This window comes from Diorhabda carinulata, chromosome 2 (genome assembly GCF_026250575.1).
Source record: "Diorhabda carinulata isolate Delta chromosome 2, icDioCari1.1, whole genome shotgun sequence".
Taxonomy (NCBI): Eukaryota; Metazoa; Arthropoda; class Insecta; order Coleoptera; family Chrysomelidae; genus Diorhabda; species Diorhabda carinulata.
The window spans coordinates 29,967,579-29,981,474 of NC_079461.1; the positions used below are offsets into that span (position 1 = coordinate 29,967,579).

At 33.4% G+C, this 13,896-nt stretch overlaps 1 protein-coding gene across 1 annotated transcript in view; it reads right to left on the reverse strand.

Annotated features, from left to right (window-relative positions):
• LOC130890807 (protein outspread) overlaps window positions 1-13,896 on the reverse strand; it is a 144,303-nt gene that overhangs the window by 13,556 nt on the left and 116,851 nt on the right. Inside the window, exon 6 of the mRNA XM_057795135.1 lies at window positions 8,723-9,098. Within this exon, the coding sequence (XP_057651118.1) occupies window positions 8,723-9,098 (376 nt within the window). The remainder of the gene's footprint in view (window positions 1-8,722; window positions 9,099-13,896) is intronic.

Here is a 13,896-nt window from a genome sequence, read left to right on the forward strand (position 1 = left end):
TACGTTCGCTCCCGCTATTTTAAAGTTTTTGACTTTCCTTTGTCGATGGAGATTTAATTGGATTGCCGTATTTGGACCAATCGGAAATGTCATTTCACATAACCACAAAAAATTTTTCGTAAATAGACATTTCACATGCACGGTAAAAGAAAAATCTAGTTTCTGCAGCTGTTAAAAAAACCTAAATTTTGTAAAACGATACGATCGTTTTGGTTGATACAACTTCATTGAATTATTTCGAAAAATAACTTGACGAAAAAGGTTATAAAGATACAATTTGAAATATGCTAGAAAGCAGAAAGGAAACTGTCGTTTTCATATACGTGTAGTACAGCTAATGAACAAAGATGGCGCTGGAACGGAAACTCAAATTGGTTATCTAAAGGAAGTGTTTGATCTGGGATCAGTCTGACTAATACGGTTACGACTGAATTCAAATCCCCAAAATGTTGTGGTTGTAATTTATGGTGGAGAGTCTCCGTACACAATTAGTCACACACATAAGGTTTTTGTATGTATAATAGACGCTGATATCAACATACGAGGCTTGTCAATATATCAATATATATCAGAATATTATACTATTTACCTCTGGAATAATTTCGAAATTTAATACGCCGTTCTTCAAAGGAGAAAACAACTACTTTCTTGGCTAATACCTCGATGAATATCTTCTATATCTTATGTGAAGAGCGTGATGTTTATCGACTTTTTTGTCGATATTAACATCTCCTATGGTTCGCACTTGCAAGGGGGGGTTTGTAACTACTGACTAATTTCGACGTTATCAGGGTGGTATAACAAACTCTCGTTCGGGGTAGAGACCCGAGCTGAAGACAACGTCAAAGATCATCACTATTTGGGTATATGGTATAGGAGGTATTTAGAATACACCAAAATAAATGTTTCACCTCTGAAATAATTTCTAAATTTAATACTTCGAATATGTTGCCATTTTTCAAAGGAGAAAACAACTATTTTCCTGGCTAATACCTTGAAACCTTCGATGAACATCACGCTCTTCAGAGGAGATGTAATTCAATATTCGTCGAGGATTAGCCAGGAAAGTAGTTGTTTTCTCTTTGAAGAACAGCAGTTTTCTTATTGGGGATGTGGCAATGAAATACTAAGTAGACTAAATTTAATATATATTTGAAACCGCCGGAAATATTAATTAATTATTGTAACTTAATACTTATAATACTTAATACTAATAAATATTCGAAAGCTCAGAATATATATTAAAGTTAGTCTAGTTTGGTGTTTTATTTGCCACACTCCCAACAAGAAAACGCTCATAATCTGGCTGGCAAAGACTTCGTTCCAATTTGAACTATCAAGATTTTATTTCACAATTTCTGTTATGTTTGACAGTGTATTTGCCGTTCTCATTGTTTATGTAACCGTTTTACGTGTGTTTCTACCAACAGGGGTCGTTGTAAAAGATTTCTATTATCAATTATTCACAACTAATTCCCTATATACAATTTCGAAAAGTTGTCAACTGGCTCCCTACGGCTCTGGTGATAATGAACATGATGTTAGACGTGAAGCTATAATTCTTTTGTTAGCGATAGAGGTTTGTTAGTATGTATATGGTAAATCTGTCTTGATTGTATGATAAACATGAATATTTTTCATGGCGTTGTTGTGGTGTCAGAAAAATGTATAAAAATCGTTATGTATGTACATTAAATTAAAACATATGTTCGTAGAAATCAACGTTAAATCATAAACAAACTATTTATGCATGAATAAAATATATTATGAGGAAATGAATAGGTAGATGTTTTTATTTTTTATAATCAAGGTTGTACGTTTTATTACGAGTCATTATTACGAGGGATGATCCCTTTGCTCCACACCTGATCCATTTATAAATTAAATATAATTATGTATCAAGTAACACTGTATCCAATTTTCTAATAAAATTTTTCTAACTTTTAATCAACCTATTGACTTGAAATTTCGCATACACGCTCTTGATGCCCATACATGATTCACTGAATAATTGGTAAAATATTTGATAATATCGCGTAAATTTTACTGAACATACTATTTTCAACATCACTCACACTAACACTCTCTAATGCGCGATTCGATAACCAAGTTATCGTCCTCTGAAACTGAAGGTTAACAGTCTTGTCAAATGGATTGATTTAGTTCTAATCAAACAGACTGTATATTCTACAACATTGCTTAATAACAAACAACTTTTCTACCTCAACAGAAAACAATAAATTCATGTATAAAAGCCAGTAGTAGAAAATATCTTTCAATTGAAAATTATGTCATCAATAGTATCTCGTTTGAAATATCAAGAAATGAATTAATATATAAAATAAAGCAATTAAACTATAGATTCCTAATATGTTAATTAAACAAAACCTTCTCAAATAAAAATTGTTGGGTACAAATTAAGTATTTAGTCTACGGGATGGTCCTAGAAGTACCTGACCTAAAGGCGGCGGTAGTTGCTTGAAAAATACCACTGCATATTAACATTTCTTATGGCTCGCAATTGCAAGGAGAGGTTTGTAATTACTGACTAGTTTCTACGTTATTACGTCTCATCAGAGGGGTATAACAAACTCTCATTCAGGCTAGAGACCCGAGTTGGCAACGTCAAAGATTATCGCTATTTGGTTCATGTAGTTGAAAATTTCCCAACGAACGCTATCAGGCGTCATCTTCACTTCCAATTGGGAACCACTGGTCACGTAGAAATCAAGCTTAGTCGTCTATAATGCAGATTTCGATGGTATAGGAGGTGCTTAGATTTCACAGTAAGTACACAATCTATACGGCATTTGTTTCAAGTTTAAAGACGCCACGTTGTTTAGTCTTTGTTTGGCAACCATCAATAGTGAACGTTTGGTTATAGATATGTGATACAATGCTTTTATTTGAAAGGCGTTAGCTCAACCAGATTCTACTTTGGGTGAGACTGCTCCTTCGTTATCAACAGTAAAATATTGGGTAGCAGAGTTTAAGAGAGGCCGTACGACCTGCGAAGACCAGCATTGCAATGGTCGACTAAATGAGGTGCTGAATCATCGTCGACTGAAAGTGCGTGAGCTAGCAGACATAGTAGGTATTTCAAAAAGTGCGGTACATCGCATATTAACATGAGAAAGCTGTGCGCAAGATGGGTGCCACGTTTGCTCGCAATGGAACAACAACAGCGTCGTGAAGATGTTTCCATCGAGCGTTTCACAGAAATAAAGACAAACTTTTGCGTCGTTTCATAACCATGGATGAAACGTGGGTCCATCACTTTACACCCGAAACAAAAGAACAATCAAAACAATGGGAGAACCGACTTCAAGGAAGCCAAAGACCGTTCCATTTGCAGGCAAGGTCATGGCGTCGGTTTTTTTGAGTGCGCGTGGGAAACTTTCCATTGACTACTTTGAAAAAAGGAAAAAGTATCAACGGCGAGTATTATGCGAACTTATTACAACGTTTAAGCGAAGAAATCGTCGTCATTTAATGGCTATTTTGAGGAGCTTGAAGATTCTTATTATAAAAAGGATATCGAACTCGATGAACATAGCTGAGAAAAGTATATGGAGCTAAAAGAAGATATTTTTTTTCAGAATTTTTGTATTGGGCTAGGTACTGAAATCATCTTCGTATATTAGATAGAATATAAATCTAACTAGAAGTATGTTACAAAATTTCAATATTTACGTAGATAGATAGATTGTATAACTTTTGATAGATAAATTAAATCACATTAGGTATTAGCATTTTTATTCAACGTAATTATTTCATTAATCTAGTTCAGGTTTCACATCGAGTTTTTATATGGCCATGCTTTTTATGGGAACGATATGATAATATAAATGAAAATGTCATTAAATTACTAATTAATTACTAACAAAGTGTGTGAGAAAATTTCAGAAATTTACTTTTAGATCCAATAATTTACGTTAAATATCAAGTGAATATTTAATAATGATAACAACTCCTCAGGGGGCTTCGGATTTGTTGTAGTGTAGTACTAGTGTAATTTGGAACTTCTGAAATCATTGGTGATATTCATACTGAACATCCTGTTTACACTACCACTACACTAACACAATTACACTTTCTGACGCGCGTTTCGATAACCAAGTTATCGTCTTCAGACACTGTGAAGGTAAACAGTTCCAGCGTCAGACAGTTTAATTGTTAGTGTTGGTGTAGTGGTAGTGTGAACAGTGTGTTCAGTAAGTTCGAATTTGGCAATCTTGAAGTATGTCATGTCACTTGTCATATATTTATTTCACGTAAATAAAAAGTAGAGTAACTATGTACAAAAAGAGAAACGGTTCTATAGAGAAAAAAGGTCGTTTTCCGGAGATCGGAGGTCGTGGCATATTATATGGAGCTGGCTCTGGATATAATAGTAAGCGACTGACAGGAAAGGGACTCACAAAATGATACTACTCACAGAATAATTGAAGAAGAAAGCAAAATATGATTCTTCTCGATTTTATATATTTATAAAAAAATAAAATTGTAACAAACTAAAATAAACATGTTATACGTTCATACCAATACTTTAAATAATTCTCAAATATGCGCATTATAGATAAATATAGTTTAAAAAACATGTTTTTTAGTTTTTTCACTCTTTAGTTTCATATGTTAAACTATATTTATTTAAATGATATCACCCTCGTATAATGGCTTCGCTGCTTATATACCTACATCTCGTCGAAACTTCGTAACGGTATAGTTGGTAAGCTTGTCGAAGTGCTTGATTTCCAATACGGAGAACGACGTATTTATAAAATAATCCACTTGCTCTTAGTCCAAACGAAAGTTACAAACAAGCTCACAACCAAACCCACATACAGGAGAAGCTAAAATAAGCGTGTTGATAAAGTGTCTCGAAGGAGAGAGAAAATGAATATTATCGGCACCATAACGTTGGGACATTTTTTCCTATACCAACTGTCCATGAGGTTCTTTGGGGCTTTTTTTTGGATGGGTTTAGGAAATGTAATTCTTTAAAAGGCTTAATTTGACCTTTTCTGAAAAAGCTAGCAGTATAATCGCATCCAGTGTATGCATATAAACCGGGCTAGTTTAGTGCAATTAATGAAATTTATAACATTAGATTTCGATCCTATCGTACTTAAATACATTTCTAATGATGCTAACTTATTAATATTTCCAAGTATTTTACAAGAATGTCAGTATAAGATGCTTTGATCATTTCTCCAATTCACTCATATGATATATAAAACGAGTATCGGCCTCTTCATGATTGCATGCAAAATCTTATATCGATATATTTTAGAATAGAGCTATTTATTAATTGAAAGGAAAATATTATTTGTTATATACACTTTCTTATCGCGCAAAAATGATCACATACAATTGTTAGACCAATATTCAGTTAAAAAATCATTCTTTAAATTTAATATTCTTTAAATCTAATATTATCTTAAGACTCAAAGAAAGCGACATTAAGTCTGTACATGAGTCTTTCTCTCTTTACTCCAAAATAGTCCTTGACTAGCCTTGTTATATGAATACTAATAGTATAGGGCTTGAAGGAATATAAAGTATCGCACCAGGCATTTGTCACTAGAATAGAAGTGGCACTAATGTTTTTTCTTAATAAGAAATGTTTAAACTTTAATTTGAAGCGGTTACTCGATAGTTACGGTAACGCAACAAAAAAAAAATTCAAAAAAGTGTCGTACAATGGGATTATCACCAGATTTCATAAGGCGCTTGCTAATAATTATTATTTACTCGCTCGAAACTAAATTTTAAAATCAGTTTCAAGCGGTTACTCGATAGGTACAGTTTATGTCCAAAAAATGTACCGTAGAAAAAATATAGCAATATTGTGCACCATATTTACCCTGGCACTAAATGATTTCTTCAATAGTTACATTAGTATCATCAAAAAATACTTCATACGGTAACTCGATAGGCCAGGCTTTTTGCAGCCAGCTCTAGCTCTATAATTTGGCTTTGAAGAAACATCGTAACGAACTTTTAAAAATGTGTTTTTCCACGAAACCACCCTCGTATGTAGGAATCAGAAATACATTGATAAAGAAAGAAATTCCAGATTTAGGCTGTATATATACTAATATATTTCACAACTAAATCAGATTATCATCTTACTGGTTAATAACATTTACGTAAATAAATAATAATAATAAAGATGTTATAGACTCAGCCTTTTATGCCAAAGACTCATTTAATCAAATGAGTTTTTAAAATCAATTTATATACTTTTTGTATCTAAATATTTGCGTTCGTTTGCGTGACAATGTAATTATCTATTACTTTGTATAAATTCTCTACCTTCCCTATATTCATCCCACATCATAATGACATTAAGTAGGTGACTGTAACGTGCCATTACTCTTCGAGTCGATACTAAAAAACAAACTGTGACACTGACCTAGTATTTTTATTCAATTATTGAAAGTTCAGGTGACCATTACAATTCGAAGCAAATCAATCTTGACTAGAAGTTACTTGATGTGTGTCCAGACCAAGGTTGAAATATTTATGTTATTGTTTATTATTATAAAATCAGACAACTTAAATAAAAAGCAAACACTAATTTGAAAGTATCAGGTGTTGTGATTTTGTTTATATTTTTTTGAAATGCGACCAATTATTTTTACAAAATATTCAATTTCTAATTTTTTTCGTAACAACGTTATTCCCTCCAACGTAATTTCCATCACAACTAATACATTTGTCCCATAACATTTTTTGTACGCATATGCTCCTTCCTCGTTTTTTAATATCTTTAATATAATGGAATCGATGCCTCTTTTTATGTGTGAGAATAAGAAGAAGTCACACTGAGCCAAATCAGGGTAATAAAATGCATGGAATAGTAAAAACTGTTGAACGTGCAATGTCAAAGTGGTAAAACCAATCTCCCGTTAAGTGCAAATTGGGTCTTTGTGCACAATGTTTTCAACTGGAAGGGGCAACAAACATTGATTACGTTTTTAGCATCAAAAATGCAAATCAGCATTGACTTGACTGTAGTTTTGATTTTGGGTCATAACAATAGCACCATGACTCATCACTACTCAGTAATTATAAAAAATCTCCCATTAGAATTCTATTAAAAAAGCTCTAAGATTACCCACAGGTTCTTGATCAATTGTCAATTGACAGTCTATGAGAATTTATTCAATCATCGATTCTGGTTAATAATAATGTTATAGACGTCGTCAACAACAAGGGTTTCCATCAATCGACATGTCATCATTTTTAAATTGTACAAACCACTCGTAGACTTGAATTTTTTCCAATAGCGTTTGTAAGTTGTTTTCAACATTATAGCTGCGTGTTCTTTAATTAAACTTCTTCTTCTTCTTCTTCCTGCTGTGTATAGGCATCATTGCCTCTGCTCAGTCACCTGGAAGGTTGTCACTCCATCTCATCTTTTCCTAGGTCTTCAAGGGCTTCTTTGTCCTGCTGGTGATTTGTCCCTTGATATTTTCACAATTCGTTCATCCGTCATGCGGTCAATGTGCTCATTCCATTTTATCTTTCTATCCAGTACCCAGTCATTGATGTTATCTATCCCGCATGTTCGTCTTATGTTTTCACTTCTTTCTCTATCCATTAGTGTTCTTCCCGCTATTCTTCGAACTATTTTCATTTCTGTAGTCTCCAATATCCGTTTCGTTTTAGAGGTGTCAGGTCAGGTCTCTGCTGCAAAGGATAATATAGATCTGATTGCGGTCTTGTATATGCGGGCTTTTGCTTCAGTTCGAATGTATTTATTTCGCCAGATTGTGTCTATTAGTTATGCTGCTGCTCTTGAGGCTCTTGTAGCTTGGTTTCTTACTTCCGTCTCCACGTCCCCGTGTCCAAATATTTCGATTCCCAGATATTTAAATTTCATTTCCTGGTGTATTATTTTGTTATCCACCACAAGCTTACATCTGATCGGTGTCTTGGAAGTAACCATTGATTTTGTCTTTGCCGCTGATATTATTGTATTGACCTTTTTTGCTGTTTTGTTAAATTGGTACAGTAGCCTTTGCAGATCGTCCTCGTTCTCCGCCAACAGTACCGCATCGTATGCATTAATTAAACTTGGCATCATAAAAAACGAAGCAAATACAAGTTTCGCTAGCAAAAAACTAACTGCTGATGACCAAATTAAGCCACGCAGATATCACACAACGACAGTGAACTAGTAATGAGTGTCGCTATCTAAATTCTCGTGCAAAAAATGTGTATTAAGGCCCACGACAACGCCCTTTCGATTATTATTTACTCATCTAATGAATTTACAACCGTTAAGCCACCGTTTTCTAATTAACTGTTTAAAAACTAATACTTTTATTTTCTTCTAATGCTAAAGCATTTCTAGTGCTTCAAACGGATTTCTTCTCCTTTGCCTTACCAAACTTGATTCGTGTTGGGTTATTTTCTACATCTTCTTTGTGCGCTTTTCTAGATTTTCACGTTTCACCAAATTGTTTTGTCTTTGAATCCATCATTTACTTTCTATCTATCCTTGGATAATTAATCGAAGTATATGATAGTAATTCTTCCTCATTTCTCGCAAAGACAAATAAACGATTCTCGGTTTTTACCAAATATTCCAATTGAATCGTTCGAGGTCAATAAAATACCATTACTATTAAAATTTTTCCGACTTATATTTAGAATAAGAATTTTTTCTATGTGATAACTACCTGTATAAATATAATATAAATGTACTAACCTCCTTCTGAAGCAGTTCGATATTCTTCATCGCTTGAAGCTAGTAAAGATCTCGGCGTTGATGGAGAAATCGGACTTTCCACTGGTACGACGCTATCTGTACTTAAATTGGCAGCTTTCCTCAGTGCTTGCAACCAATTACATCTTATACCATGCGTAACTGCGCATAACACCAAAGAAGGACCTGCCCATTGTATTTCGAAGCCATATTTTGAGGAAGTAGATACTTCAATACAATTAGTTACAGATGAAAGTTCTATTGTAAGCTCTGGATTGTTCTGTTCGTCCTGATCTTGGTAAATTTGAATTGTAGGGCAGCAGAGGACTATCCATCTGCGTACCCAATCGGAATCGGAATTTTTCTGCCACAGCCATCCCTGAAAATAAGTTGCACTAGTGAGATCAAGTGCCAAAGTAGATCGCGATATATAAATATCGGTATATGGCGATAATGTGGCAACTGTTTACAAGTGATATGAGTGATTTACAAGTGATATGATTTTCAGTTAATGAAAAATAGTGGACAGATTTTTTCGTTCAAACAGTTTACTAGAAGGTTTACGATTCGGTGTGCAAAGGAAATAGCTTGAAAATGGGACAACTCTTTGATTTCGCGCATCCTGATACTTCTAAAAACTTCTAAAGACTTCTAAAAAAAATCCCGAAAAGTATCTAGGAATATATTCAATTTTGGGATAAGGGCTTTGAAGGATTGAAGGATTCAAATAATATGCTACCCTTCTCATTTGTTTTTAAAAAAAATTATTCGTCATATTTTCTATTCCATCTCGTGGTTTTGGTATTAATAAGGAGGAATGATTGCAAGTGAACGATTTTTACCGATTTAAAGCTTATTAAATGAAACAATAAAGACTTTCTGGGCGGGAAACGCATAAGAAAACTAAATTCTTCAATGTTTGACTTCATTTGAAATCTTCACCTTCATTCATTTAGACATACATTCGACCCATAATCGAATATAACCGACAAATGAGCCCCATGCGTGACTCGAACCATTGATTCTGGTAACAAAGATACCAATTAAGTCCTTCCATAATTCCTGGTTTAATAGAGGATCTTAGTTTTACTTGATAACTCTCCGTTCGTCATCAAGTAGTCACCACTCTCCCCAAGTCGGTTTTGCAGGTTTTTTCTAACAGCAATTGGTATGATATTATATTCGTGTAGTCGAATATACCCCGCATAAAGCAACCCAAGCCCAGCAGGGAACAAATCCTATATCAAGATCATCCAATCATATAGCCAAATCCCTATAAAAAATAATGAAAACCCTCGAAATTGTTTTTCAATGACTAGTGAAGGAGGAAGAAGTTTTCACAACAGTCCTCAAATTCGTGAGGTATTTAAGATTTTTTTTCTTAAGGCAGAATTTATTATTAATTTGATTCGGTACTTTTCTAGAACATTAGAAGTACGCATATTGTATAAACAATCTCAAACTGACAGTTTATTATCAAAAATTTTGATAAATTGAAATTATTGATTTGTATAACAGCCAAATAGATATAGAAGAATCAGCAAATATTGCTTGTCTGTCCCTACTGCCAGGGAAAATTGATGAAGAACTATAAAGTAAAGCATCCATACTTAAAGCACACAAGGATTGCTACTCCAGTTTTATAAACCGTGCTTTTGGCGTACATTCACGAAAAAACTGCAATTGTATAGTTCCATAAAGAATATAGTGTTAATAGTCCACCCTTTTCATAGAGGAAAACATATTTTTAAGTATTCTAAACTAAATATAAAGTGTTTTTTAAGTAAATAAATTACATGTTTTATGTGGAATACAGTTTTGCTGTTCAAGGGTGGTAGTTGACTTACAGCCCAGCCCGTCACCAAAGATAATCTATACCTTTTTGACAATTGTTACTTACGTTTCTCCAAACAGTGTTTACAAATAAAGAAAAAAAATGCTTTACAAAATGTAAGCCTTAATCGTAAACAGACAATCAAAAAGTTGAATGAATTCGGGAAACTTTGAATCATTAATGCATCGTATCGTATTTGATGTCCAAACTTGGGATATATACCTCAATAGCGAGACGATATTACAAATCATGAAGTTCTAGCACACAACTTTTTCTAAATATGAGAAGTGGTAAGATGACTTATAGCTCGTCACCAAAGATAATCGATACCTTTTTGATAATTGTTACTTACGTCCCTCGAAAAAATGTTTACAAACAGAATCTATGCAGAAAACCAAAAAGTTGAACGGATTGGGGAAACTTTGAATCATTACAAATCATGAAGTTTTATTACATAAGTTTCCCTAAATATAAAAAAAACGGTTGCAAACTTTGTTCACAAAGATTATAGCAACTATTAAGCGCCGAAGAGAATTTACGAAATTTTGTTTTTGCGTGACAATGCTCGATACGGCAAACCGCACTCATGGACTCCCTAATTAATTCAACTAGGAGTTTTTCTCCTCATCCGTCCTCATCGATCTCACACCTAGTGATTGTTTCCCAGAATAAAGAGCTGCCTAGACATACAGCGTTTTGACGACAACGATGAGTTGAGTGATTGATTTAATTTCATTGGCGACTATATAGAAAATGTAGAATTTTAATTGTTCTTTCGGGATAACAATTGTTGATATAAAATGAACGGATCTTTCGAAAAAATAGCAGTAAATGAAAGAGATATGACATTTTCTTCTATCAGTTGGTAGATTGATGCGAACGTAATACATTCTTAAAAGTAATAGTAAAAAATATTCATTAATAGATCGTGCTTTCATATTTAACCTTTTCTTATCGACTGTTTAAAAAATTTATAGTTTTGTTAACGGTTTGTCACACTCCGTAGCATAAGCTATTACTGCATCTACAATAATTTGATATTCACTTTAGCAATTGACCGATACCTATATTATTAGATCAACTGTTCTGTAACTAGTCTCTACACTTCTTATTTTATATTTGATGAAAGTATGCGGTGCAATGACCAATAATCGCCCTTCTTGTACCAAGTAACTGGACCATACGCAACCGATTTTATGAATGAGGAAGTAAAATGAGTGATTGCTGAAGTAAAATAGCAAAAATTGAAATGAGAATGAGTTAAATAATTGCTTGGAAAGCAGTTAACTTAAGTATTACGGTAACGAGATTTGTAATATAATTTTGTTGATGGAAAATAGTACCATTAAACAATTTATAATCAAAGTGCGGACTTCCTAGTCTACTATAAACTCATGTTATACAGGTCTCTCGAAAGCTGTTTATTTTTTTATAGAGATGACTAGAAGATTAATGAAAATCATTCTCGGAAGATCACGTAAAACGAATTGTTCTAAGTTGCTTAATTTTTGAAAATTAAAGTCAGATAATAGTTTTAAATATAGAATTAATAAATCGGTCAAATATAGCGTTTTTCAATACACAGGGATCTCAAAGGTTACGCATCCGCAAAAAAATAGAAAAATGAAAAACTAAAAAACTTATGACATTATTTACATCTCATAATCACATCCGAATAATTGGTGTTATTAATGTTATAATCACTGATAAAATAGGCAACACCTGTGGTGGATTTTTAAGACATTCAAAATTTAAAAAATCAGATAATGGATTGGAAGAAGACGCTTCGTTGAATGACCTGCAATATCGATGATTAAATTAAATCTGATCGCTCAAATCGAGGCCAAATAGTCAAACGAACATACAAGTGAAACTAATAAAATCGTGTTAATAAACAATTATAAATAATATTTTTATGTAATATCTTGAGTAACAATAATGTCATATTCAGGTTGATTTATAAGAATGAGTACAAATAAGTACGAAAAAATAAATGGACGACTAAAAAAATATCAAAGCGTGTGTTTGAAACTGAGATAATAAAATTCCAATTATTGAATACTTTTTAAATGGATAATAAATACAATTTTAATCCTCAACACTTACTTTGAAGTACCTATCAAGATGATTCATTCCAATTACTACTGTGCCTAACGATAAGTTGATAAATTTGAAATGCTGTATCTTGTCTGTTAATGAAAACGCAGAATAAAAAAAGAAAACGAATAATACTCAACTTTTTATCTATACGTTCTATCGTTTTTATTACTTTAAGATTTATAAACTGCTGTAAGAATAAAGCAAATTTTAATTTCAGACGTCACAGAGATTTACTAAATATCGAATACTACCATATAAAAATGGGTTTTTATTCATTCGTTCCTTTGAATAAGTGAGTTAGATAAATTAAATTAGCATCAAAATCAAAATAACTCGAAATATACGAGGATAGTTCCAGAAGTAGCCATCAATAGTGAACGTTTTCAGTGAATTTGTAATTTGGAAAAAATTGGTCAACGTAATATGATACAATACTTTTATTTGAGAGGTCTCAACCCAACCTATATAAAAGCTGAACTAGATTCTACTCTAGGTGAGACTGCTCCTTCGTTATCAACAGTAAAATATCGGGTAGCAGCGTTTAAACTAGGGCGTACGACTGCAGAAATGTTGAAGAACATCCACAAAGCGGTACTGAATGAGCGAGCCAGCAGTTATAGTAGTGCAGTACATCGCATATTAACTGAAAATTTGGACATGAGAAAGCTGTGCGCAAGATGATGAAATAATGCCGAATTTTTGCGCCGTTTCATAACCATGGATGAAACTTGGGTACATCACCTCACACCCGAAGCAAAAGAACAATCAACACAATGGACTGATAGGGAAGAACCGGCTCCAAAAAAAAAGGCAAAGGCCATTTCATCTGTAGGCAAGATCATGGCGCCGGTTGTTTGTGAAAATTTTCATTGACTATCTTGATTTCAACGCCGAGTACTATACGAGCTTATTGCAACAATTGAGCCAAGATATCAAGCATAAACGACCACATTTGGATAAGAAGTGTTATGTCATCTAGACAATGCACCAGCTTACACATTCGTCATTGCAACGGCCAAAATTAATGAATTAAAGTTTGAATTGCTCCCTCGCGCACCCTATTCATCAAATTCAGCCCCCTCAAATTATTTTCTGTTCCTAGACTTGAAAATTGATTCGGTGGTCAAAGATTTTCCAACATTGAGGAGGTGATGTCGACAGTTATTGGTTATTTTGAGGAAATTAACGATTCTAATTATAAAAAGGGCATCGAACTTACTGAACATCGCTGTGAAAAGTTTAT